Source organism: Nerophis lumbriciformis, linkage group LG35 (genome assembly GCF_033978685.3).
Source record: "Nerophis lumbriciformis linkage group LG35, RoL_Nlum_v2.1, whole genome shotgun sequence".
Lineage (NCBI taxonomy): Eukaryota > Metazoa > Chordata > Actinopteri > Syngnathiformes > Syngnathidae > Nerophis > Nerophis lumbriciformis.
The window spans coordinates 23,056,638-23,084,607 of NC_084582.2; the positions used below are offsets into that span (position 1 = coordinate 23,056,638).

At 42.1% G+C, this 27,970-nt stretch overlaps 1 protein-coding gene and 4 non-coding genes across 8 annotated transcripts in view; 1 reads left to right on the forward strand and 4 right to left on the reverse strand.

The window, feature by feature from the left end:
• Positions 1–27,970, forward strand: part of LOC133575275 (phosphatidylinositol N-acetylglucosaminyltransferase subunit Y-like) — an 81,579-nt gene that overhangs the window by 25,583 nt on the left and 28,026 nt on the right. For 3 of the 4 annotated variants that reach the window (XR_012049335.1, XM_061927897.1, XM_061927893.1), the window contains exon 3: positions 618–670. The exons of the other annotated variant lie outside the window; for it this stretch is intronic. Coding sequence is in view for 1 of the 3 variants with exons in the window: in XM_061927893.1 (XP_061783877.1) it covers positions 618–670 (53 nt within the window). In the remaining 2 variants the exon portion in view is untranslated. The remainder of the gene's footprint in view (positions 1–617; positions 671–27,970) is intronic. 4 annotated transcript variants of the gene reach the window in all.
• On the reverse strand, positions 15,411–15,514 carry LOC133575437 (U6 spliceosomal RNA). The gene has a single exon (XR_009811499.1). It is a non-coding gene; the product is annotated as a U6 spliceosomal RNA (small nuclear RNA).
• Positions 17,981–18,086, reverse strand: LOC133575435 (U6 spliceosomal RNA). Its single transcript, XR_009811497.1, has one exon. It is a non-coding gene; the product is annotated as a U6 spliceosomal RNA (small nuclear RNA).
• Positions 22,544–22,649, reverse strand: LOC133575434 (U6 spliceosomal RNA). The gene has a single exon (XR_009811496.1). It is a non-coding gene; the product is annotated as a U6 spliceosomal RNA (small nuclear RNA).
• LOC133575438 (U6 spliceosomal RNA) lies at positions 25,880–25,981 on the reverse strand. Its single transcript, XR_009811500.1, has one exon. It is a non-coding gene; the product is annotated as a U6 spliceosomal RNA (small nuclear RNA).

Consider the following 27,970-nt stretch of genomic DNA (forward strand, 5'->3'; position numbering starts at 1 on the left):
AACATATCCACCTCGTTGGGACATCATGTATGAGCAGGCAGCTTTAGCATTTCTTGTAACGTGGTTCAAGCATGTTCAGCATGTGTTTAAAACCCTCGTTTTGCACAACCGAGTCTGCACTTTTAAACACACCGATTCAATGGCGGGGGTGTTCAAGCTCCTCCGTTACTCCGCTCGCCATGACCACGCTGTGTGTGGACTGAACGTGTCAACAACTTTTTTTTTTGTTTCATATATCAAACCGCGGACTTGTGTGCGTCATCCCCTCCCCACACCCACACACACACACACATAGACCGCGCCACTTTTCTTCTCTCCGGCTTGTGACAGAGGAAGATTCAGAAGAACGACACCGCAGCGCTTCTGTTTCTAGCCGATACTACATCAAAAGTAACGTAAAATAACGCAGTAACGCATCATGTAGTAACGGTAACTAAATTACTGAATAAAAAAAAATAACGCGTTAGATTACTAGTTACCGCCGAAACTAACGGCGTTACAAAGTAACGCGTTAGTCCCAACACTGCTTTTAACGTGGATATGTTTGAATTATATTTATTATAACTAATCATAACTGAATAAGTTATTTTTGTTTACATTGCTTTTGTTTGATTTAGATCAGTGGAGAGCTTTGTCATCACCACTTTGCAGCTGACAGAAAGATTTAAAGGTAAGAAATATATATTATGTTTAAATATTCAATAGAACGTTTTGCTGACATTATTTTTGTAATTCAGTGATTGTTGTGTGTAAGGTGGGCAGAATTTGAAAGTTTTATTTATTTAGGGCAATCATTTTTTTGCAAATGTACAAAACCCTAAGCAAGTGAAGTTGGCACCTTGTGTAATCTGTAAATAAAAACAGAATACAATGATTTGCAAATCCTTTTCAATTTATATTCAATTGAATAAACTGCAAAGACAAGATATTTAATGTTCGAACTGAGAAACTTTTTTTTTTGCAAATAATCATTAACTTTGAATTTAATGGCAGCAACACATTGCAAAAAAGTTGGCACAGTGGCATTTTTGCCACTGTGTTACATGGCCTTTCCTTTTAACAACACTCAGTCAACGTTTGGGAACTGTGGAGACCAATTTTTGAAGCTTTTCAGGTGGAATTCCTTCCCATTCTTGGTTGATGTATAGCTTAAGTTGTTCAACAGTCCACGGTCTCTGTTGTGGTATTTTAGGCTTCATAATTTTCAATGGGAGACAGGTCTGTACTACAGGCAGGCCACTCTAGGCCACTCATTTGTGGGTTGTTGATAAATCGCATTCGCTTTGCATAGTAGAGTTTTAACTTGCACTTAAAGATGTAGCGACAAACTAGTTACTGACAGTGGTTTTCTGAGGTGTTCTTGAGCCCATGTGGTCATATCTGTTATAAGGCTGCAGCTAATGATTATTTTTCTATCGATTAATTTATAGATTATTTTTTCGATTAATCGGTTAATCTATCAATTATTTTTTCGATTAATCTATAGATTATTTTTCCTTTTACCGATTACTTTTGTATTTAAAATGAAGATGAAAAAATAAATTTAGGCCAGTTTTTTCAAAAGGCATGACTTTTATTTACAAAAAAAAAAAGTATGTCCACTCAGTCAACATTGACAACAACATGACAATATATTCTGTAACAATGACGATTGACTAGTTGATGGTGTTGGCAAGAACGCTGTCGGGTGTTTTCTTTTCAAATGTTCGTTCATAGCCGTTGTGCTGCTATGATAGGCCATTTCCGCTCGACACAGTGTGCATACAACAACTGTCAAGTGTTTTGCTTTTTTCGCTGTGCTTATCCCACACTTGAAGGGATGTACCAATGCTGAATGTGGCTTCTGGATTTCACTCAAAAGACCAGACAGTAGTTACTTTTTCCTTTTATTTTCCTTTAGTTTGCAACAGTTTTTCCAACGAAGAAACAGCTTCTTTTTTCTTCTTTAGTCTTTTTAGCAGTCTTTATTAGTGTTAGTAGACTTTAGTAGACTTTAGTTTCTTTAGCTGTCATTAGCTGTCTTTAGTAGCCTTTAGCTTCTTTAGTAGCCTTTAGCTTCTTTAGTAGCCTTTAGCTTCTTTAGTAGGTGAAAAACCTTTAAGGACAAAACACCACATGATTAACATGCTGTAAAAAATCAATCAATTATCAATCCCATAATTTACAATTATTAATTTGGCTATCAAACTCTTAACCATTAAACAAGTGCAAGAAAATGGACACATCTTTTCCCTTTAAGTTAAAACAGATTTTAAATAAATTGTCTCAACATACAGTAAATGCACCAAGATACATATAAAATACATTTAAACCCAGAAACACAATAGATAAATGCAGCAGAAAACCCAATATGTAAATACATAAATACCTAACCAATTAACCACCTATTTATAGATACATATTTAAAATCCATATTCAATATAAATATATTATTAATTTAGCAGTGAAACACTCAATCTTAAACGCTGACTACTGGTAGAAAAATGCCCCTTTTTTCTATGCCCTCACCAGCAGCCAATGATCCAACACAGTTAAATCCAACACTTTAAGTTGAGCGACTTCACCCTCCTGACGAAGCAAACTGCTCCAACATTTATCAAACTAAGCAAAGAATATCAACACTTCCTTACTAAACAACAGTTACACAAAACACTGTGTGTATTTAGCCTCCAGACTAAGCACGCTACATGCACACAACTCCCCCGCACCCCCCCATCTCACCAGCGCAACAGGTGCGCCACACCCACAAAGAGAAATAAAGTCTTACCGGCTGTCCGTTCAGCTTTTGGTTTTGGTACACTTTTGGCACAACTCTGGGTTATCTGTGATGAACTAAACCTTTTTTCACTCTGCGCTGGCGTCTTTTGTACTCCTTGATTTGACACAGCTATCTAATTACCGGGCTCGCGCACCAGCAGATGAGACGGGAGCGCGCCGCGTTATATCTGCGCGTTAACGTAAACTGATCGGCTCTGATCATATAAGCCGAGTGGCCGAAATAATGCCGAATTATATACATTTCCTGGGGTTGCCTAGGTGAATAGGGATGCGGATGTGCTCTAAGATAAAATATAATTGTATTAAGTGGGGTTTGGCTGGTTGCTAAGCAGCCACGGTTGCGAGCTCGCGCGTCAGCTGACGAGACAGCTGTTCGCCGCTACATTATTAGGCCGTTTATTGAACTACTCCCACACTTTTGACGACTGTTGGCGTGCTTTTTTCCCCTCGCTCGCACCGCTTGCATCGTCTGCTTTGCGCTCCGCCATGACGGTAGTGTGACGTAAATATGCGACGCGTCGACGCACAAAAACGGCGTCGACGTATTTACGTAACCGATGACGTCGACTATGTCGACGCGTCGTTTCAGCCTTAATCCGTTACATACTGATGTCGCTTTTTAATGCAGTACCGCCTGAGGGATCGAAGGTCCGTAATATCGCTTACGTGCAGTGCTTTCTCCAGATTCTCTGAACCTTTTGATGATATTAAGGACCGTAGATGGTGAAATCCCTAAATTCCTTGCAATAGCTTGTTGAGAAATGTTGTTCTTTAACTGTTCGACAATTGGCTCCCGCATTTGTTCACCAAGTGGTGACCCTCGCCCCATCCATGTTTGTGAATGACTGAGCATTTAATGAAAGCTTTGTTTATGAGTTAAAAAAAACAGTTAAAATAGTAGCAATAAAAACATACACTTCCTCTAAAAGAAAAACAAACTTTTTGTGATGATGTGTTGAAAAAGCTGCACACTGATATATTGACTATTGATTAACTCTTGGCAGTTTTAGCACTGTAACTGTAATTGATACAATGAGTAAAAAAAATTTTTTACAGCATTGCAAATTGACACTGCTCTAAAAAGTAATTGAATTGATGTTGACAAAGTTTAGCTGGCTGACTTTGGCTAAAATGATAGTTAAATCTATGTTTTACGCAACTTTGTTTCACACTCACTAGCTAGCTAGCAAGGCACAAGACAAGCTAACAATCTTACCGAGGCTGAGACCGCATCCTCCCTCGAGATGGCCGACTTCATGCCTCCGCAATAAATGCTCGGGTGTTACAGACTGCCTTAAAAACAATGTCTGCTTTGCAAAATGAGCAAGCTACTCATGTTTTTAACAAGAATAAGAGGAAATGGTTACATGTTGTTTACTTTCGAGTGGTGGCTCGCGACCCGCTTCTGCCTGGAAAAACACAAGTGATGACATCACGACTATTGCTGACAAATATAATTGTCTGCGACAAATTTTACTGTCGATATTTGTCGACAAATCGTTGCAGCCCTAAATTGAAATACTATTTACAATATAATATGTACAGTATTTAGGTTTACAAACCACTGCATATAATCATTTTGCATATAATCCAATACCAATGTAGATAGAATTATTATAATGTATACAAATAACAACTGATTATGTAATTGTTATAATAAAATATAGTCTTTTACCTCAGTGACTCAGTGGGGCTAGGATGCAGTAGGGGTTGAACTCTACAGGGGGTCCAGCGCAAAATCAATTTGATTGTACTGTTTCACAAAAAGCTCTTCCTAAGCACTTACAGAGATTAGATTGACCTGAGCTGAGGCAGTACTCATATTTTGACCCAGCGGGCCATTGATGACCCACCCAAAGCGGGTCCTGACAGCATAGGGCCTAGTACCTTCACTGTTCACAATCTTCCAGGGCTCTAGTGCTTTAGGAGCATTCACACCAATGAGCAGCCCAATACTAACATCTATTGGCGTTAAATCAACATCTTTTAGGTAAGGCCATCTTTTTATGTCTTCCTGCTTGGGAATGTTGTCTTGTGTCACATGAATTGTCTTTTGGGTATACACATCAGGCAATCTCAAAAAGTAGTTCTCATTTAAAGGAGACACCTCTAGGCCAGTGAGCTTGTGGCAAGTTACTGGTCTCTTTTGATCCAGAACAGAATGTCTACTTTCTGTCCTGTGGTATTTAAATCAGTCATTACAAAGTTTTCCAAGCAAAATGTGGCAGAGCTGCCTGGATCAAGGAATGCATACGTTTTCACAATTGTGTTGCCTTTATCCAACTTCACTTGCACAAGTACGAAAGACAGCGCACACTCGGATGTTCCAGCCCCAGTATGGACAGGAGGGTCCAAGGAGACCAGAGCACTGTACATTGATGGTTCTGTTCGTGGAGCAGTTGCTTATAATGGTTTTTGATTAGTGCCTTTGACAATGTGGAGAATAGAAGGGTGGTTATTTTGGAAAATGTTGCATGTATGCCGTTTGGGACAGCTCTTACTGATATGCTCTTTCTTTAAGCAGCCACAAAGCATTAGGGATGATGTTTGATAAGAAATTATCGAGTTCGAGCCTATTATCGAATCCTCTTATCGAACCGATTCCTTATCGATTCTCTTATCGAGTCCAGATAGGTTGTTGTATATGGAAAAAAAACACACAATATTTGGTTTAACAAAAGCTCACTTTTATTATATAAGAAAAAAATAAAATCTAATAAATAAATATTGACTGTTACCCCCCTAAAAAAAATAAAAAAAATATTGACTGTTGTTACCCAAAGTGTATTAAGTGGGATTTTTCAGAAAAACAAATGTATACATCCATCCATCCATCCATCCATTTTCTACCGCTTATTCCCTTTGGGGTCGCAGGGGGCGCTGGAGCCTATCTCAGCTACAATCGGGCGGAAGGCGGGGTACACCCTGGACAAGTCGCCACCTCATCGCAGACAAATGTATACAGTAACACAAAAACAACCTGTCTCTGTGATCACTATAGGTGTATAAATAATAATATAGTGTTAAATAAAATCAGTCCCTTGGGCACAAAACTGAAAATAATACAGCTTTCCAAAAAGTGCACTTCTGCTGCTATTTGACATAACTGTTATGATGCTTTGACATTTTTGCACTTTATTTCTTTATTGAAAGAAAATTCTATGAAGAGAAAAGTTGTTTGCAAATGTGGTTGCAATGCTAAAAAAATGAAAAGTTAAAGCTAAAAAAAAGAAATACACTTTATTGATTTAACATTATTTCTTTAAAGGGGGAAAGATGTGATGTTATGAGCTAGGGAAAATAACAACTACACTACCCAGCATGCAACAGGAGTGACGAGCATGCGCGGTAGACCCGAAAAGTATTGTTGCATGTCGTCACCCGACAGCTAAGAATGAGGTTATGAGCACGCTGTGAAAGTAAACGTCAAGAACTCAGCCAACACGCCTCGTCTGCATTATTTATAATTAGACAAACAACACATATACAGTGTGATTTTGTTTTGTTTACAAGGAAAGAAAAACAAAAGTTAAAAAAGGGTGATGTCATATATTTTGTATATATATGTATGTGCTGCGGTTGCTTTAAGAACGTTGCGACAGCTGCCGTAAAGGAGGTGCGTTGCTAGCCTGGTTGCTATGTTTCCGGTTGGTCGTAAAAGTGTTCGTCATGTGTTTGTACCCTGCTTAAATCTCTCAGTAAAGTTATTCATTGGATTATACCTTTTGTTTTGAACTTTATTACACCTTGGAGCGCTTTTTCCGGTCCATTTTTTTCCTGCTTTCGCTATCTGCGCCTAATGACTGAGCTACGTGACGTCATTTCTTGTGATGTCCCACGGAGCATTTCTGGTCGGGACGAGATTTGAATAAAGAACCAACTCTTTTTCTTTACTATAGTGGTCTCGATAACAGGTACCGGTTCTCATAAAGGGATTCGATTCCGAGGATTCGGTTCTTTTCTTATCGAACAACCGGGAAAACCGGTTTTGAGTATCATCCCTACAAAGCATAGGCCATTAGTTTTAATGAACTTCACCTTTTTTGAGTTTTGGTTTTGCATTGCATCTCCCAATGAAATGTTCTTTATTGCAGAATGCACAACTTTTGTCCAAAGAGCTTGCTGCATTTGCATTTGATTGGCTATTAATTACCATCGAGTTGGTGTCTGACTCTGACATTTGTGCAACAGTGGTTGCAAAGCTGCTACCTTTTGGCTTGTATGTGGGGATTGTTTTTAATTTAGATGTTCTTTCTTTTGGCGCCTGCATCTCCCCAAAGACAGGATTCAATGCAGCCTTTGCTTGTTTTTCAATAAATTGCAGTAAATCTTTGAATTTTGCCTTTTCGTTATTTTCTTCCATATCACAATCAATCGCCACTTGTCGCGGAGTCTTAAAGGTAGTTTTGATACCAGAACTCTGATGTTGGTTACATTTTCAAGCTCTCCAATAAAGTCGGCCTCCTTCAAAGCAGCATCTTTTAAAAACAATGCTTATGCATGTAAAGCAGCACCTTCATCTCCCTTTATAGGCCACCAGTTTAAAGCTTTATCCATGAAGGCAGATGTTAATTTAGTTTTATTGTCAAAATGCCATTCAAGTTGCTTTTTGGCTTCCATATTCACTATTCAGGTTTTTGAAATTGATTGAAACTTTTATTAGTAGATTGCACATTATTGTACATATTCCGTACAATTGACCACTAAATGGTAACACTCAAATAAGTTTTTCAACATGTTTAAGTCGGGGTCCAAGTAAATCAATTCATGGTAAGTAAATCATTTCATGGGTCTATGTGGATGTAACTCTGAACAAGAGTCTTTGGTTTTCCAGAGGTGAACTGCTCGAGATAATACATGCTTTCTGTTTTGGCTTCTATTCCTTGCTCAAAGGCCTTAATGAAAGAGTGGAACCTTAATGGGTCACCATTAGGCAGGAATGTCAATTGGAGGAAGTAAAGACAGCCGGTGCTGTTTAACCAGCATTTCAGTGATGTCATTGTGCTTTTTCATGACTTCTGCAATAGCACTATTGTCGAATTGAATTGTCATGGGGTGCTCTTGTGTTTGGAGATGGTTTTTAGTGTCTGCTTTAGTTCCTGGTGTAGGCATTGGCTTTGGAGAATTATTAGCATGTGCTTTTCTTGGCTTAGGTCTTGGGGCTGTCCTTGGAACTACAGTATATTAAGTGGCTATGATGGAGGAAGAAGATGCTGCTTGTTTTGACTCACTCAGATGTGACAGCTGATCTTGATTTTGTTCTAATGCAAAAACCTGTATCTTAGAGTCAGCAACAGCCAATTCCGTTCTGAGGGCCAATGTTTTTTTTAGCTTTAATTTGTGCTTCTTCAAAATCGAGAGCATGCTTTGCCTCTAAGGCTTGCGCCTTTGCTTGTAATGTAGCGAGTTCCAATTGAGCTTGTAATTGTGCCACATACGTGTTGGATTTAATGCTTGAGCGTTTGCTGCCAGGTGAACTGGGCACATTACTGCCACTTTTGATCAGCAAAGCGCTCTTTGCGCTTTCAGATGACACACTGGTATGCTGGGATTTACTAGACCTGTTTGAGGCCTTGCTTGTAGCTTGCCTGCTAGTTTGAGACACTCTATCTTCAGGTTGAACATCATCAAATAAATCTTCAGCAGCTGCTGCAAGCTTTGTTTTGTCGAGCCATGCAGTGACTTCCTCCAAGAACGTCTTGAATCTAATTAATTTGGGCTCATACCAATCCTTGTGATTGGCTTCTTTTTCGTCCTCATTTAAAAGTTCTTGAACAGCAACTTGTACGTCCATAAATTCTGCCAAATATGCATGAAAAGTTTCCAAATGTTTGCGAACAGTCTTCACTTTCATTGGCTTCAATCAGCGAGTAAATGTCATTGCACTTCCTTGTGAGAACGCTGAGTTTACCTCTGCGTGTGGTGATCAATTTACAAAGTTATTTTTCTGCAGCAACATCTACGTTGGAATCTTCTTCTATGTTCAATCCATCATCCCGCAGCACTTGGTGAGCAAACTGGCCCCCCTTGGATTCAGTACCCCCCTATGCAACTGGCTGCTTGACTTCCTCACAGACAGACCCCAATCTGTGAGAGTGGGCAACAACACCTCCAGTGCCATCTCCCTGAGCACCGGCTCTCCCCAGGGCTGCGTCCAGATTCCGCTGCTGTTCACGTTGATGACCCATGACTGCTGCGCCAGGTCCACTACTAACCACGTTGTGAAGTATGCAGACGACACAACAGTAGTGGGCGTCATCCGTGACAACAACGACATGGACTACAGGAAGGAGGTGAAACATCTGGTTGAGTGGTGCAGAACCAACAACCTGGTCCAGAACCTTGACAAGACCAAGAAGATCACCGTCGAATTCAGGAAGCACCAGTCCAGCCATGCTCCACTCTTCATCAACAGCAAAGCGGTGGAGATGGTAAGCAGCACCAAGTTCCTGGAGGTGCAGATAACTGACAATATGACCTGGTCCGTACACACCGGAGCTCTTGTAAAAAGAGCTCAGCAGCGCATGCACTTTTTGCGTCGGATAAAAAGAGCACAGCTCCCTCCCCCCATTCTCACCATATTCTACAGAGGCACTATAGAGAGCCTGCTGACTAACAGCATCTCTGTCTGGACTGGAGCCTGCAGTGCCTCAGACTGGAAGTCTTTCCAGAGAGTGGTGAGAACGGTGGAAAAGATCACCAGCACTCCTCTTCCTCCTATCCAGGAGATTGCATAAAGCCGCTGACAGACCAGGGATTAGAAAATCTGCAGAGACTCCTCCCACCTCCACCAAGGACTATTTTCACTGCTGGACTCTAGAAAGAGGTTCCGCAGCTTCCATAGCAGAACCTCCAGGTTCTGTAACAGCTTCTTCCCTCAGGCCGTAAGACTCTTGAATGCATCATAATAATCCCCTCAATTCCCCCAAAAAATTGATTAACTGGTTGGAATATAAAGACAATATAACATACATCCATAAATGTGGATGCATTTGCAAAAGTGCAATATATTTATCTGTACAGTAACCTATTTATTTATTTATATATGCACCTTATTGCTTCTTTATCTTGCACTACCATGAGCTAATGCAACACAATTTCGTTCTTATCTGTACTGCAAAGTTCAAATTTGAATGACAATAAAAAGTAAATCTAAGTCTAAGACCCACAAACACTGGCTGAGTAACAACAATATGAACGTGTGTGTGTGTGTGCGTGCGTGCGTGCGTGCGGTACACAGAACATACATTTCCACACTGCTATTAGCCCCGGGTCCAGTGGACCCGAACATCTTATATGTAATATAAATGTGTAGGGGGGGGGTGTATGGTGTGTGGTCATTAAATATGTATTCTGATATATTTTCTTCACAGAAAATGAGCCAAAGCCAGTTAGTCTCAGTTTGAAAAATTAAATAATTGTATCATTTTTCTTTTAATAAAAATCGAAAACGGGTCCCACAGACCCGAAACACCACACAAGGGTTAACAGAGCTAAATTAAACCACAAACTTCCGAAATACGGACAGCACATTAAATGTCCCACCATAGACAATAACCTACTAGATCACTGCTACACGGCTCTTAAAGGGGCATGCCACTATGTCCCACGTGCGGCTCTTGGCTGCTCTGATGACAATTTGATCCATCTCATCCCAATTTACAATCAAAAATTCAAATCTGCAAAGCCTGCATTCAGAAACGTAAAGAAATGGACAAATGAGGCGATGGAAGAGTTACAGGACTGCTTTGACTGTACAGACTGGAGTGTGTTTGAGGATGCCACAAGTGACTTGGACAAGCTCACAGACACTGTGACATCTCACTTTAGTTTCTGTGAGTAAGTATGTGTGCCAACAAAGACTTTCAGCATCTTCAACAACAACAAACCATGGTTCATAGCAAAACTGAGCAAGTAGTGTCAGGCAAAGGAGGAGGTATAAAGAGCAGGAGACAGGTCTCTGTACAAAACAATCAGGAACACTTTGAATAAGGAAATCAGAGGTGCAAAAAATAAATTCTCTGAAAAGCTGAAAGTCCAGTTTTCAGCAAACAACTCGTCTTTGTTCTGGAAAAGTATTCTAGAAATGACCACCTACAAAAGACCCATCACCCAATGTTGATGCTAATTATGGCATTGCTGAGGAGCTGAATAGCTTCTATTGATGTTTTGATAAAGGACCATCTTCACCCCTCCCCCATTCCAGTCCAGCTGCAATCACCTCCACTCACCTTGCTAACCCTCCCCCGCCCAACACAATCCACACTGATCATACATTAGGAAGATGTTCGCCGCCTCTTTCAGAGACAGAACATCCGAAAGGCGCTAGGACCTGACAGAGTTACACCTTCCTGTCTCAGGACCTGTGCTGTCCAACTAGCACCTGTCTTCACACAGATATTCAACAGATCACTGGATCTGTGCGATGTCCCCTCATGCTTCAAAAACTCCACATCATTCCACTCCCTGAGGAATCCTCCATCACTGAACTGAACGACGACACACCTGTGGCCTTGACTTCAGTCGTCATTAAGTCCTTTGAACGGTTAGTGCTGTCCCATCTTAAAAGCACCATAGGCCACCAACTGGACCCCTACAGAGAAAACAGGCCAGTGGATGATGCAGTTAACTGCACTTCATCCTGCAACATCATGACCAACCAGGAACCTATGCCAGGATACTGTTTGTTGACTTCAGCTCCGCGTTCAACACCATCATACCTGAAATCCTCACCGCCAAACTCTCCCACCTCGCTGTGCCTCCTACTACTTGTCAGTGGATCTCCAGCTTCCTGACAAACAGGAGCCAGCTTGTGCGGTTGAAAGACATCACATCTGGAACAAGGTCAATCAACACTGGAGCGCCACAGAGATGTGTCCTTTCTCCATTGCTCTTCTCCCTATACACAAATGACTGCACCTCCAAGGATCCAGCTGTCAAACACTTGAAATTTGCAGATGACACCACTGTCATTGGGCTCATTTAGGATGGTGACCAGTCTGCATATCGGCAGGAGGCTGGTGCTTTGGTGTCAACACAACCTTGAACTGAACCCCTGTACAGGACTTGTACTCCAGCAGGACCAGGAAGAGGGCAGAGGACATCACCAAAGACCCCACACACCCGGCATACACTGTCTTCAACCTCCTCCCCTCTGGCAGACGACACATATCCCTGCACACAAAAACTACTAGGCACAAGAACAGCTTCTTTCCCACTTTCATCACTCTCTTGAACGGCAGATAATGTGGACAACACAATCTGATCTGTTCCCAAGCACAGCCAGACTTTACTGGCACTACTGACTATCACTCATGCATCCTGCATATTACAGACTTATTGCACATTACAGACCATGCACCTGGCTTTCTTTGCACTGCACTACTCTTTCTCTACATTTGTTGTAACTATATACCTCATTTATGCATATATTTTTACTTTGCACAAAATCTTGTATAGTCTTACTTGTATATAATGCTGATAGGTGACTAGTTATGTCTTTCTGTAAAGTATGCACCTTGAGTACTTGCTTGCTCAGTGAATGCATACGTGTCTATTTGTTGTATGTGTAGAGCGCTAACAACTGCCGAAGACAAATTCCTTTTATATGCAAGTATACTTGGCCAAATTAACCGGATTCTGATTCTGATGTGTGTGTTCTCTTTTGTGCGCGCGTGCAGCACAGCAGTGAGTCGCGAAATTAAGGTCCTGCAAAAGGCGAATGAAGCACAGAGAAAAGTATCAAAGCTTTGAAGAATGATCTGAGGGAACAAAGCTGGGATATTTTGAGAGAACAAAGCTGGGGCAATGTGTGCAGTAAGAATGATGTAGATCAGGGGTGGCCAACCAGTCAGAGACTAAGAGACACTTTTTTTTTTACTGTGTTACTGCAAAGAGCCAGATCCTACACATGGGCACACATGAACATCACCCCATCCCTTCCTCACGCGCGCACACACACACACACACACACACACACACACACACACACACACACACACACACACACACACACACACACACACACACACACAGACCTATGCTCAGCCAGATTTATTGTAAATGTCACACACCAACATGACTTCTACAGTACTAAGACCACAGGCCAGTTATTTTCAACAATTAACATTGTGTGCACTGTCTCACACACAAACTCTCAGTGCAACCAAGTCCACATACAAAAATATATTTTTTCTCCTACTATGCATGTTGCTTAGTGGGACTTCTGGCATTCCTTGTCGTGGACAATCCTCTTCAAATCTGGCTTGTATTCTGTTGTTGCCACTCGAAGCAATTCTTTCACATGGGTGTCAGTCAGAACAGATTGATGCTTTGATTTCACATGTTTCAGGGTAGAAAACACAGACTCGTAGACGTATGTTGACCCAAACATTGACAGTATCTTAAGCGCAGCCCGTTTGACATTGGGGTATTTTTCCATTGGCACACTTTTCCAGAGCTCAATGGTCCCTTTCAGTTTGTCCTCCTCACAAAGATCGATCACCTCCAACTCAGCCGCAGCCTCATCTGTGACGAGGAATGTAATCTGTGGCCTTTTCAGTTGGAGATCATGGAACCGTGTCACAAAGCTTACGTGCAGGTTTTCAACCAGTGTCGCATATCTGTCTCTCTTCTTTTTCAGGGCGGCGCTGGTGACTTGCCCGCTGGCTTTTAGCAGAGTGGGAAAATGCGTTAAATCTCCCTTTTGAATATGCGCCTAGAACCGCTTCAATTTGTTGATGAACGCAAACACACTTTGCACCAGGTCAGGTAGCATTATTAACTTACTCTGCAGGGTCAGGTTCAGTCTGTCCAAGTGACACAGCATGTCGACCAAAAAGGCCAGATCCATAATCCACTCGAGGTCCGAGAGCTCGGGATAGTCCTTATCCTTCTCTTCCATGAACAGTTTCACAGCATCCAAAAGCTAAAAAAAGCGAGAAAGTACCTTACCTTTTGACAGCCACCTCACAGTGCAGTGCAGCGGCAGGTCACCTGGAAGCCCTTGGTCCAGCTCAGCGATAAGATTCCTGAATTGCTTGTGTTTAACTGCATGTGTGCGGATGTGGTTGACGATTTCCATCACGGGCTTCATGACGTTGTCTAAATTCAATGTATTAGATACGAGTTGCCCTGTGGATAATGCAGTGGAAATTCCAAAACTCTTAATTGTTTCGTCAGCTTTGCACAACCCCACAAGCCCATTCACAGATCCGATCATGGCTGGTGCTCCATCTGTGGCTATTGCAGTTAGTTTCTTGGTGGGGTCAGATTTGCTTTCGCAAATGCAGCCATCATTGTTTCTTTCGCAGGTTCTGTCTTTTAATGGCACATTATCAAGGAGTTCTTCTTTTATCACACAATCGTTTGGCACAGACCGTGCAAATATTGCCAACTGAGGCTTGTCTTGTATGTCACAACTCTCATCCAATGCGACACTAAAATACTGTCATGCTTGAAGGTCAGAGTGCAACTGTGATTCAATAGCTGTGTTACTGTCCGATATTCTGCGTTCAACAGTGTGGCGGGACAGTTGGACTTCTGATACCTTTATTTTTAGTTTGTCGTCTTCAGGAGACAAGATTTCAGTCCCCTTCATTGTATGGCTTTTTAGCCTGTGCATTGTTCCAAGCCAGTTGATGTGATGCAAACGTTACGGTCTCTGAGTGCTTCGTAAATTTTTGGAAAAACTATTTCTGCTTTTCTGCCTGACTTTTCAAAGTGGCCAACTTGTGCTGGCGAAGTTCTGTCCCTTTTGGAAATTCCTGGTCGATGTTAGCATGGAGTGAGCTAAAGTGACGCTGAAGATTTGAAGCTTTGAAATGCTAATGACGCCTGACATATAAGGCAGAATGGCTTGCCATTACGTTCAACAAAAAAATATAAACTCTCCTACACTTGTTAAAATGTCCTGTGTTCTTCATATTTTTGTTTTGCTGTGCTTTTTTTCCGTGCCATTTTGAGAGCAAACTTGTCACACATTGTTTACTACTGTGGTCTCATGCACATGCACGTTTGACGTCACTCAAATCGTCGTCTTCTTCTTCTTCTTCTTCTTCTTCTTCTTCTTATGTGCAACTCAAACCGGCTTAAGATGGGCGGAAAAAGTAATCCGGATATTGTAATCCAAGTATTTCCTTTTTTTTCCCGTGATGATCACGATCACGGGCCGATAGAAGAGGCCGCATGTTGAACGCCACGGTGTTTTACAAGCTAGATTTTGAAAAAACGCCCTACTTGTGCTGAGCAGACAATGAAACGACCGTGTGTCTCGGTCGTGCTGCATTTTGGGAAATGTAGTGTTTTTCGTCCCGGCGAAGGCCAGGGACAGTAGATATACTACAGTACAGTAACACGGCAACGTGGGCCTCTGACATCAAAGAGTTTGTCGCATCTACACCTTGTGGGCACTAATGATTTGGAAAAAAAAAAAAATATATATATATATATATTTATTTTTTTTCTTAAATTTTTTAATTTAATTGTATTTATTTCTATTTTTTTTAAAGAGTTAAGAGCTGCATTAAATCAGCCAAAGAGCTGCGGGTTGGCCAGGCCTGATGTAGATGAAGCATATGGTACTTTTCAATACTTGCATGGTTAGGGTTAGGAAAAATATTTATTATCTAAATAAAAATGAGGAACGCTTCACGAATTTGCGTGTCATCCTTGCGCAGGGGCCATGCTAATCTTCTCTGTATCGTTCCAATTTTAGTACCGTATTTTCCGCACTATAAGGCGCACCTAAAAACCACAAATTTTCTCAAAAGCTGACAGTGCGCCTTATAATCCGGTGCGCCTTATATATGGGTTAATATTAATATTAATTTTCATAAAGTTTCGGTCTCGCAACTACGGTAAACAGCCGCCATCTTTTTTCCCCGTAGAAGAAGAAGAAGCGCGCGGTGCATGCTGGGATATGTGACGTTTCATTTCCATTTGTGTGTTTATGTAAAGACCCCAAAATGGCTCCTATTAAGTGTGTTGTCTGTCTAATTATAAATAATGCAGACGAGGCGTGTTAACTGAGTTCTCAACGTTTACTCACAGCGTGCTCATAACCACATTCTAACTGCCGGCATACAACAACGCTTCTCAGGGCTACCGCGCATGCTCGTCACTATCGTTGCATGCTGGGTAGTGTAGTTGTTATATTTGCTAGCTCATAACATCACATTAAGAGACACGCTTACGCGCTTAATTCAATACTCGCCGTCATTCCGGGTGGATTGACAAAAGACCTCCAACCGCTGGATATTGGTGTCAACAGGGCATTCAAATCACGACTGCGAACGGCGTGGGAACAATAGATGACCGAAGGCGAACACACCTTCACTAAGACAGGGAGACAGCGCCGGACGACATACGCCAACATCTGCCAGTGGATCGTAAATGCCTGGCCAGATATTTCGGTCACAACTGTGGTCCGAGCTTTCCGGAAGGCAGGATTCACAGAACTGCTGGACAACAGCGACACTGACTCCGATTACTTCGACGAGACGGAGCCGGCCATTTTGGATCCCACATTCGCCCAACTTTTCAATTCGGACACCGAAGGAGAAGAATTTGAGGGATTTATGAATGAAGAATAACTTCAGAAAGTGAGCGTTATGTTTATTTTGTGTGTTGTGACATTAACGTTCGAGCAACATTATGTTGCTATTGCTCTGCACTATTTTGAATTTTACTATGTTTGTGATTGCACATTTGCGTACATTTTGGGAGTGAACAGAGTTGTTAGAACGCTGGTTTTTAATATATTATTAAAGTTTGACTGACCTATCTGACTGTTTTTTTGACATTCCTTTAGCGCAGTTAGATGCGGCTTACAACACGGGGCGGCTTATAGGTGGACAAAGTTTTGAAATATGCCGTTCATTGAAGGCGGGGCTTATAACCCAGGGCGCCTTATGGTGCGGAAAATACGGTATATGCGTTACCGAAGTAGCGCAATGGGTCTCGGAAACGATTTGGTATAAGTAGGCTATGTCCCGCTACATTTTGCACAGACATGGTGGCAGAAACAAGCCAGACTGCGAGCATTGGTGCAAATTGTTTCCTCCCGTTCACGGCACCAACAATGGCAGCAGTCTGACGTCAAGAATATTTGCATACTCCTCCCCCATCAGAACATACTCCTCCTCCAGCAGACTTGTTCTCGTGGAGAACGCTCATGCCTCTTGATCACATAGCTCTCTTCACAAGTCCTTACCAATATGCCATTACAGAAGACAACTATCATTACCTTGATGTTTTTTGTTATTTAAGTGTGTGGTCGACCTTGCTAAATATTCAAAAAATATTACTTGCAAAAACTAAAACCAGCATGTTTTCTCAATGTAGTGCAATCAGGATTCAAAACTTTATATGTATTACTTACTTTCCAGTTGTCACCAACTTAGATCAACATATGTAATTTCTAACACCTCCAATACTGTCAGCCTTAAGAAGTAAAAATATGCTTAATTTTCCCTGTTTGTTGCCACTAGCTAGACAAACATAAAATGAGAAAGTAGAAAAATCGAAAATTTATTTAAAATGTAAAAAAAGTATAAATTAAAAAGAATAAAACACCATACTAGACTATCCGTGCAGTTCGGGTAGGAATTGTGTGTGACTGCATCCACCGAAATGCGCGAGTCAAACTGATATGCTAGCGGTATCATGCTAACAGTTAGCATGTGTCATGTACCAAATTTAATGAGTCATGTTTTGCAAAAATAGCAAAACAAAAAAGTTAGCATGAACAGCTAAATTATGTAGAGTTGTACGACTCTGGGGTAAACTGTTGCAAAATTAGCTGAAAAAGTTAGCATGTAAATGCTAACAGTTAACATGTGGCATACCAAGTTATATGACTCCAAAGTGTATGGCTGTGGAATTAGCAGAAAAAGTGTTAAAGTGTTTATATATATATATATATATATATATATATATATATATATATACATATATATATATATATATATATATATATATATATATATATATATATATATATATATATATTTATTTATTTATTTATTTATTTTTTATTTTTTTTTAATTTATTTAATTTTTTTTTTTTTTTTTTTAAAAGAGTTAAGAGCTGCATTAAACCAGCCAAAGAGCTGCGGGTTGGCCAGGCCTGATGTTGATGAAGCATATGGTACTTTTCAATACTTGCATGGTTAGGGTTAGGAAAAATATTTATTATTTAAATAAAAATGAGGAACGCTTCACGAATTTGCGTGTCATCCTTGCGCAGGGGCCATGCTAATCTTCTCTGTATCGTTCCAATTTTAGTATATGCGTTACCGAAGTAGCGCAATGGGTCTAGGAAACGATTTGGTATAAGTAGGCTATGTCCCGCTACATTTTGCACAGACATGGTGGCAGAAAACAAGCCAGACTGCGAGCAATGGTGCAAAATGTTCCCTCCCCTTCACGGCACCAACAATGGCAGCAGTCTGACGTCAAAAATATTTGCATACTCCTCCCCCATCAGAACATACTCCTCCTCCAGCAGACTTGTTCTCGTGGAGAACGCTCATGCCTCTTGATTACATAGCTTTCTTCACAAGTCCTTACCAATATGCCATTACAGAAGACAAATATCATTACCTTGATGTTTTTTGTTATTTAAGTGTGTGGTCGACCTAGCTAAATATTCAAAAAATATTACTTGCAAAAACTAAAACCAGAACGTTTTCTCAATGTAGTGCAATCAGGATTCAAAACTTTATATGTATTACTTACTTTCCAGTTGTCACCAACTTAGATCAACATATGTAATTTCTAACACCTCCAATACTGTCAGCCTTAAGAAGTAAAAATATGCTTAATTTTCCCTGTTTGTTGCCACTAGCTAGACAAACATAAAATGAGAAAGTAGAAAAATCGAAAATGTATTTAAAATGTAAAAAAAGTATAAATTAAAAAGAATAAAACACCATACTAGACTATCCGTGCAGTTCGGGTAGGAATTGTGTGTGACTGCATCCACCGAAATGCGCGAGTCAAACTGAAATGCTAGCGGTATCATGCTAACAGTTAGCATGTGTCAGGTACCAAATTTAATGAGTCATGTTTTGCAAAAATAGCAAAACAAAAAAGTTAGCATGAACAGCTAAATTAGTAGAGTTGTACGACTCTGGGGTAAACTGTTGCAAAATTAGCTGAAAAAGTTAGCATGTAAATGCTAACAGTTAACATGTGGCATACCAAGTTATATGACTCCAAAGTGTATGGCTGTGGAATTAGCAGAAAAAGTGTTAAAGTGTTAAAATATATATATATATTAGAGATGCGCGGATAAACAATTATTTCATCCGCAACCGCATCACAAAAGTCGTCAACCATCCGCATCCACCCGAACTAACATTTAATCAAAACCGCACCCGCCCGCACTCGCCCGTTGTTATATATCTAATATAGACGATGCAAGGCATTAGTGAGGTTATAAAGCTTTTGCCTGTTAAAGAAAGGAGACTGATCCAATGTTAGCAGAGACATTCAATGCGTGCCACGCTGTCACGGCCCAGACGCACACCAGTGCGCAATCATCTGGGAGCCGCGCTGAGCGCACCTCCAAGCGCGTGGAGGTGCGATGTCCCTCTCACCCGCGGCGGCTCCACCCGGGCTCGCGCCCGATGCTTCAGCGCGCACCGCGGCGGCCATCCTACTCGTCGCGGCCTAGCCCTCGCGGCTCTCGCTGCCGGCGACGGCCGGGTATGGGCCCGACGCTCCAACGCCATCCATTTTCAGGGCTAGTTGATTCGGCAGGTGGGTTGTTACACACTCCTTCGCGGGTTCCGACTTCCATGGCCACCGTCCTGCTGTCTATATCAACCAACACCTTTTCTGGGGTCTGATGAGCGTCGGCATCGGGCGCCTTAACCCGGCGTTCGGTTCATCCCGCAGCGCCAGTTCTGCTTACCAAAAGTGGCCCACTCGGCTCACCAGGGTGAGCCCCACCCCTTTCGTGAGCGCACTGCGCGCGGAGTGACCCCTGTTACGCGCCCCCGGCAACGGGGGTGGTGGGCAGGTAAGCTGCGCGGGTGGAGCGCGCGGAGTGACCCCTGTTACGAGTCCCCGGCCACGGGGGTGGCGGGCAGGTAAGCTGCTTACCTGCTGCGCGTGACGCCGGCCGCGGCGAAGGCGGACGAGGCGGGGTGTCGGTGCGGTGGGCGCGGTGGTGACCCTGGACGTGCGTCGGGCCCTTCTCGCGGATCACCTCAGCTACGGCTCCCGGTGGGGCCCTCTCGGGGGAAGAGGCCTCGGTCCCGGACCCCCGGCGAGGCGTCCCTTCTCCGCTCCGTAAAAGTGTCCATCTCTTTTTTTTTCTTCATCTGTTGTGGCATATGCTGCAGGTGCCTGCTCGTTTTTCGTATGTGGGTAACAACATTTAACTATGTATATATATTTCCGAATTGGTTTAACTGCCACCCGCCTGAATCTATTTAAAATCTAATTTTTTTTAATTTCAACCGCCCGACCCGACCCGCGGATAAAATCTAATTTTTTTTAATTTCAACCGCCCGACCCGACCCGCGGATAAAATCAAATTTTTTTTTATTTCAACCGCCCGACCCGCGGATAATCCGCGGACTCTGCGGTTGTGTCTGCAAACCGCGCATCTCTAATAAACCAGCCAAAGAGCTGCGGGTTGGCCAGGCCTGATGTTGATGAAGCATATCCATCCATCCATTTTCTACCGCTTATTCCCTTTGGGGTCGCGGGGGGCGCTGGAGCCTATCTCAGCTACAATCGGGCGGAAGGCGGGGTACACCCTGGACAAGTCGCCACCTCATCGCAGGATGAAGCAAATGGTACTTCAGTGTTTCCGACAGGACAGGCATCTATTTGTGGTGGTGTGGTCGGGGGGTGGGGGGTGGCGGCGGCAGCGGCGATGACCAAGAAGAACGCGGAGTTGGAATATAATTACAACATTTTATGTACATATTTATATACAGATTTGAACAATTAGTGATTCACTGAAATATATTTATTAATTGGGACGGCGTGGCGCAGTGGTAGAGTGGCCGTGCGCGACCCGTGGGTCCTTGGTTCAATCCCCACCTAGTACCAACCTCGTCATGTCCGTTGTGTCCTGAGCAAGACACTTCACCCTTGCTCCTGATGGGTGCTGGTTAGCGCCTTGCATGGCAGCTCCCTCCATCAGTGTGTGAATGTGTGTGTGAATGGGTAAATGTGGAAGTAGTGTCAAAGCGCTTTGAGTACCTTGAAGGTAGAAAAGCGCTATACAAGTACAACCCATTTATCATTTATCATTTAATTGTGGTTCTTACAAAAAATATATCTTATAAAATATAAAAGCTAAAATGTCTCTTAATTAGTGAATACTAAATAATTTAACTTTAGCCTACTACTACAACCATATTATTTACCAGCAACATGAAGTGAAACAGAGGCAGAGGTGTCCTGCCACAGTCAGTCAACCTCCTCCTCCTGCTGCTGCTGAACAGGTCGCACCTGTGGTCCGGACTGTAGGCCTACCTCCTCTCCAAGTCGAGCCCTTTTCGGCCATTGAAAATATTTTTCTATACTCATCTGTGTGAAGGAGTGAACATCCAACATTAGAATTTATTACTAACGAGCAGAACCGCCCTATGTACAGTGCCGTCTAACCTTAAGCGGCAGCAGCTCAACACATGCAGGGTTCAACGTTAAGGTTTTTTTCTACTTGCCCGACTTCTCAAATCTACTTGCCCCAATCTTTTTACTTGTCCTGCCTAGGTTTTTTTCTGGCTGTGTAGTGCTCATGGCTTATATCTTACTAAAATTCTTCCCGTTGACTATTTACAACACTACACAGTATTTATTATTATTATTATTATTATCTATAATTACATTTAAAGGGCATTGCATACATGTAAAATTAAATGCTATTTCACATTATTTTGACCAGTAGCAGTTACACTCATCTGAACAGGTCAGCCACCTGTTTAAAGCCCGATCATAGTTGAAATCTTGAAATGAAAGGCCTTTAATGGCCAAAACATTAACCTGGACAACATTTTAACAGCTGGTTGGCTCAGATTTTAGATTTTATTCTTTTCATTGCATTCACATGCTGCAGTGGACAGTGGACAATTTAGCTTCAGTCCATGTGTGTTTATTGACAGTCAAACAGCGGCGGTGTTAATGAAGCAGCGTCAGTGAAACGCTCGGTGAAATCGCGGATTAACGTTAAATATATGACGAGCCGCGAGCGATGCAGCTATAACCTATCTACCTATAACACCTGTAAAAATGAAGCAATGCTACCACGCTCGCAAGCGTTAGCTAGCCGGCTATGAGCCACCAAGCTGCTAACTATCGCCAAAAGGCACCATTTAAGTTTTTTTCCCCATGGCATCCTGGATCAAGGCTTTCAGCATCTTTTGGACGTTTGAGGTAGAAACGTAGGAAGCGCCATCATTATGAAAAGTAGCCGGCGAGTATTTTAATCCCGTCCGTCCCTCTTCTTCTTCTTCGTCTTCTTCTTTCTCTGGCCCACCAGGTGAATTAAGTGCTATTGGCGCAGTTACAATGCATAGTAGGCTACCGCCACCTACTGCACCGGAGGTGTAACTACAAGCAACATTCACAGACAGTCCCATTGCTTTTATGAACGGTCGAGCGAGTCAAAAGCCGAAAAATCCATTTGTGGCGGACGTAATTATTTCGTGGCGGGCCGCCACAAATAAATGAATGTGTGGGAAACACTGTACTTTTCAATACTTGCATGGTTAGGGTTAGGAAAAATATTTATTAATTAAATAAAAATGAGGAACGCTTCACGAATTTGCGTGTCATCCTTGCGCAGGGGCCATGCTAATCTTCTCTGTATCGTTCCAATTTTAGTATATGCGTTACCGAAGTAGCGCAATGGGTCTAGGAAACGATTTGGTATAAGTAGGCTATGTCCCGCTACATTTTGCACAGACATGGTGGCAGAAAACAAGCCAGACTGCGAGCATTGGTGCAAAATGTTCCCTCCCCTTCACGGCACCAACAATGGCAGGTCTGACGTCAAGAATATTTGCATACTCCTCCCCCATCAGAACATACTCCTCCTCCAGCAGACTTGTTCTCGTGGAGAACGCTCATGCCTCTTGATCACATAGCTTTCTTCACAAGTCCTTACCAATATGCCATTACAGAAGACAAATATCATTACCTTTATGTTTTTTGTTATTTAAGTGTGTGGTCGACCTTGCTAAATATTCAAAAAATATTACTTGCTAAAACTAAAACCAGCACGTTTTCTCAATGTAGTGCAGTCAGGATTCAAAACTTTATATGTATTACTTACTTTCCAGTTGTCACCAACTTAGATCAACATATGTAATTTCTAACACCTCCAATACTGTCAGCCTTAAGAAGTAAAAATGTGCTTAATTTTCCCTGTTTGTTGCCACTAGCTAGACAAACATAAAATGAGAAAGTAGAAAAATCGAAAATGTATTTAAAATGTAAAAAAGTATAAATTAAAAAGAATAAAAGACCATACGGGACGGCGTGGCGCAGTGGAAGAGTGGCCGTGCACGACCCGAGGGTGCCTGGTTCAATCCCCACCTAGTACCAACCTCGTCATGTCCGTTGTGTCCTGAGCAAGACACTTCACCCTTGCTCCTGATGGGTGCTGGTTAGCGCCTTGCATGGCAGCTCCCTCCATCAGTGTGTGAATGTGTGTGTGAATGGGTAAATGTGGAAGTAGTGTCAAAGCGCTTTGAGTACCTTGAAGGTAGAAAAGCGCTATACAAGTACAACCCATTTATCATTATCATTTATATTAGACTATCCGTGCAGTTCAGGTACGGATTGTGTGTGACTGCATCCACCGAAATGCGCGAGTCAAACTGATATGCTAGCGTTATCATGCTAACAGTTAGCATGTGTCATGTACCAAATTTAATGAGTCATGTTTTGCAAAGATAGCAAAACAAAAAAGTTAGCATGAACAGCTAAATTATGTAGAGTTGTACAACTCTGGTGTAAACTGTTGCAAAATTAGCTGAAAAAGTTAGCATGTAAATGTTAACTGTTAACATGTGGCATACCAAGTTATATGACTCATAAGTGTATGGCTGTGAAATTAGCAGAAAAAGTGTTAAATTAGCTGAAAAAGTCAGCATGCTAATGATAGCATACTAATAGTTGGCATGTGGCAACTATGAAGTTGTATGACTCTGGGGAACACGGTTGCAAAATTATCCAAAAAAAGTTAGCATTTTACTGTTAAGATGCTAGCATGCTAATAATAGATAGCATGTATCACATATCAAGTTATGTAGCTATAAAACGTATGGCTGTGAAATTAGCCAAAAAAGTGTAAAAAAAATAGCTGCAAAAGATAGCATGCTAACGGTAGTATGCTAGCAGTTGAGTAACAAGCACCAGGAGCATTTCGTCTTTGGTAGCGTTCAAGTCTGTTAAGAAATATGGTCTAGGTAAAGGTATATTACCCATTAATTTTCAGTGGGGGTAAATTCCTGTTAATTCCGGGTAATGCGGGAATTATCAGATCCCTGAATGTCCAGGGTGAGTGGAGTGTGTGGATGGTGGAACAGTTAGAATCGGATGAGAAATGTGGGAGTTGTGGAACTTTGAAAATATCCATTCTTTTCAATGAGAATTTCCTGGAATTTTGGGAACTTCAGGAAAACCAGGACATTTTAAAAATATAAATATTATCACAATTGTCCTAGATCAGGGGTCTTTCACTCAAAGAGCCATTTTGACCCGTTTCACGGATTAAAGAAAACAATGGGAGCCGCAAAACTTTTTTGAAATTTTAAATGAAATAACACTGTATATAAATTTTTTTTTACTTCGTGCTATGTCGAAACAAACTATTATGGGTTACATTTATGAAATCAATGAACGACTGCAGAGAAAATGAAATAACATTTCTGCATTCAACAAAACGTTTTTAACTCAGAAAAAGACGTTGGGTTGAAGGTTAAGTAAAATACTTTAATGTCTATTTAAGTCCTCCTTGTATTAATGAAAAAACAAAACGCCGAATTTAAATAATCCACTGGCAGAGAACAAAAAATGCCTTCCTCTCTCTCTGTGCCGTCATCCTTCTACTGGCGCCGTGCAGTCAGCTGCCAACCTGAATAATAAAATGTCTATTTCACTGAACAATTAAAAATTTTGAATATATGCAAAATTATAGGAAATTAAAATATTTATCATACTTGGTCAATGGGATTTCTGTTCCTGAACAGCAGCGCACAGCGTCTCCACATCAGGGCTGTATGACGTCACCTTCATCTTCACACATGATTGTAAGCTCTCATCTGTGAGGCCTGTGCGATGTTTGTTTTTAATAAAGTTCATGTTGGAGAACACCTGCTCACATACATATGTGGATCCAAAGATCGACAGGACTCCAAGTGCATACTTCTTCATGTTCACATAGAAGTCGGGCATAGCGTTCCAAGTTTCGAACAGAAGTTTGTCTGGTTTGGGGAGGTTTTCAATATCACACCAATTGTGATTCTGAGCAAGAATGGCCTTCTGTCGTGAAATATCTTCAAGGTCCGCTGTCAGGCGCTTTAACTTGGACACCAACATGTCTTTGTCAGCCAGTTCCAGGTGTGGACTCACACCTGGAACTGCTGTCATATTCAACAAGGATGGATCGAGGCTGAGGGGAGTGACAGGGAAGGATAATGTGTTTTTTCCCTCTCTAAACTCAGTGAATCGTTTCCCAAACGATGTTTGCATCGCAATGACTGTAGAATGCAAATACTCTAAATTCACAATGTGAGCTTTTTTCAACTCACTCAAACTGGGGAAGTGTGACAGTGTACCTTTCTGTAAATCTCTGGCAAGCACTGTCAACTTGCGCTCGAATGCCAAAACCTCCTCCAACATGTGCAGGGCTGTGTGTCCTTTCCCCTGAAGAGCTGTGTTTAGCGTGTTCAGGTGAAGCGTGTTCAGGTGAAGTGTAGCTTTTCCAGCCACTCTGGCTGTTCCAACACAGGATATGTGAGCCCTCTGCTACCCAGAAAGGTTTTCACCTCTTCTAGACACGCGGCAAAGCATATGGTACTTTTCAATACTTACATGGTTAGTGTTAGGAAAAATATTTATTATTAAAATAAAAATGAGAAAACGCTTCACAAATTTGCGTGCCATCCTCGCGCAGGGGCCATGCTAATCTCTGTATCGTTCCAATTTTAGTATATGCATTACCGAAGTAGGTCTGGGAAACGATTTGGTATAAGTAGGCTACGTCCTGCTACCTTTTGCACAGACATGGCGGCAGAAAACAAGCCAAATTGAAGTGAATATGATACTACTTGTCAACATTGACGGATGATTATGATCTAATGTGTGTATGTAATGCTAGCGCTAAAAATAAACTTCAAATGCAGTCTGAGTCAGTCCCAGTAAGGGCCGATGGGTAGTATATCCAAAGGCCTTGGACGTCAGACTGCTAGCATTGGTGCGAAAGATTCCCTCCCCCTCACGGCACCAACAATGGCAGCAGTCTGACGTCCAGAATATTTGCATACTCCTCCAGCAGACTTGTTCTCGTGAAGAACGCTCGTGCTTGTTGATCACATGGCTTTCTTCACTAGTCCTTACCAATATGCCATTACAGAAGACAAATATTATCATTGCCTTGAAGTTTTTTGTTATTTAAGTGTGTGATCAACCTTGCTAAATATTAAACAATATACTACTGGCAAAAACTAAAACCAGCACGTTTTCTCAATGTAGTGCAGTCAGGATTCAAAACTTTATATGTCAATAAATCAATGTTTATTTATATAGCCCTAAATCACAAGTGTCTCAAAGGGCTGCACAAGCCACAACGACATCCTCGGTTCAGATCCCACATCAGGGCAAGGAAAAACTCAACCCAGTGGGATGACAAGGAGAAACCTTGGAGAGGACCGCAGATGTGGGTGACCCCCACCCCTCTAGGGCGACCGGTGCAATGGACGTTGAGTGGATCTAGCATAATATTGTGAAAATCCAGTCCATAGTGGATCTAACATAATAGTGATAGTCCAGTCCATAGTGGACCATAGCAGAGGACCATCCCGAGCGGAGACAGGTCAGCAGCGCAGAGATGTCCCCAACCGATGCACAGGTGAGCGGTCCACCCCGGGTCCCGACTCTGGACAGCCAGCATTTCATCCATGGCCACCAAACCTGTGCCCCCCCCCCCCCCCCCCTCCACGAGGGAGAGGGGGGCAGAGCAGAAAACAAACGAAACGGCAGATCAACTGGTCTAAAAGGGGGGTCTATTTAAAGACTAGAGGATACAAATGAGTTTTTAGATGGGACTTAAATGCTTCTACTGAGGTAGCATCTCTAACTGTTACCGGGAGGGCATTTCAGAGTACTGGAGCCCTAATAGAAAAAGCTCTATAGCCCGCAGACTTGTTTTGGGCTCTGGGAATCACTAATAAGCCGGAGAACAAACTGGACTACCTTAAACTGGATGTATATGCAAGACGCGAGATGAGGGACTGCTGCGTCATATTTCTCACAGAAACGTGGCTGAAACCATCTTTTCCGGACGAGGCAGTTAGCAACGAGGGGCTAACTATGTTTCGGTCGGACAGGAGCAGAACTCTCGCTGGTAAATCCCGAGGCGGTGGTGTTTGTATATATATCAACAACAACTGGTGCAATAATGGGAAGATAGTCTCATGTCACTGCTCTCCCGATGTAGAAATATTAACTATAAAATGCAGGCCATTTTATTTATCCCGGGAATTCAGTGCTATGATCTTCACAGCAGTGTACATTCCTCCCAGTGCAAACACCAAAGAAGCTTTGAATGCGTTGTAATGCTCCATCGATGAACTGCAATCTCAACATGCAGAGGGAGTTTTCATCGTGGCAGGGAATTTTAACCAAGCTAACATGAAAACTGTGTTGCCTCATTTCCATCAATATGTGAATTTTGCAACCAGGGGTGGAAGCAAGCTGGACATGGTGTTTGGCAATATTAAACATGCGTATAAAGCTGCACCACGCCCCACCTCGGCTCCTCAGACTATCTATCTGTGATGCTAATTCCTGCATACAAGCCCCTGCTGATCAGGAAGCAAGCTACAGTAAAGAAGGTGAGGACCTGACCAGAGGGAGCAATGGAAGCATTACAAGACTGCTTCGAAACCACAGACTGGGACATGTTCAAGGCAGCCGCCACCGAAAATCACATGTGTGGAGG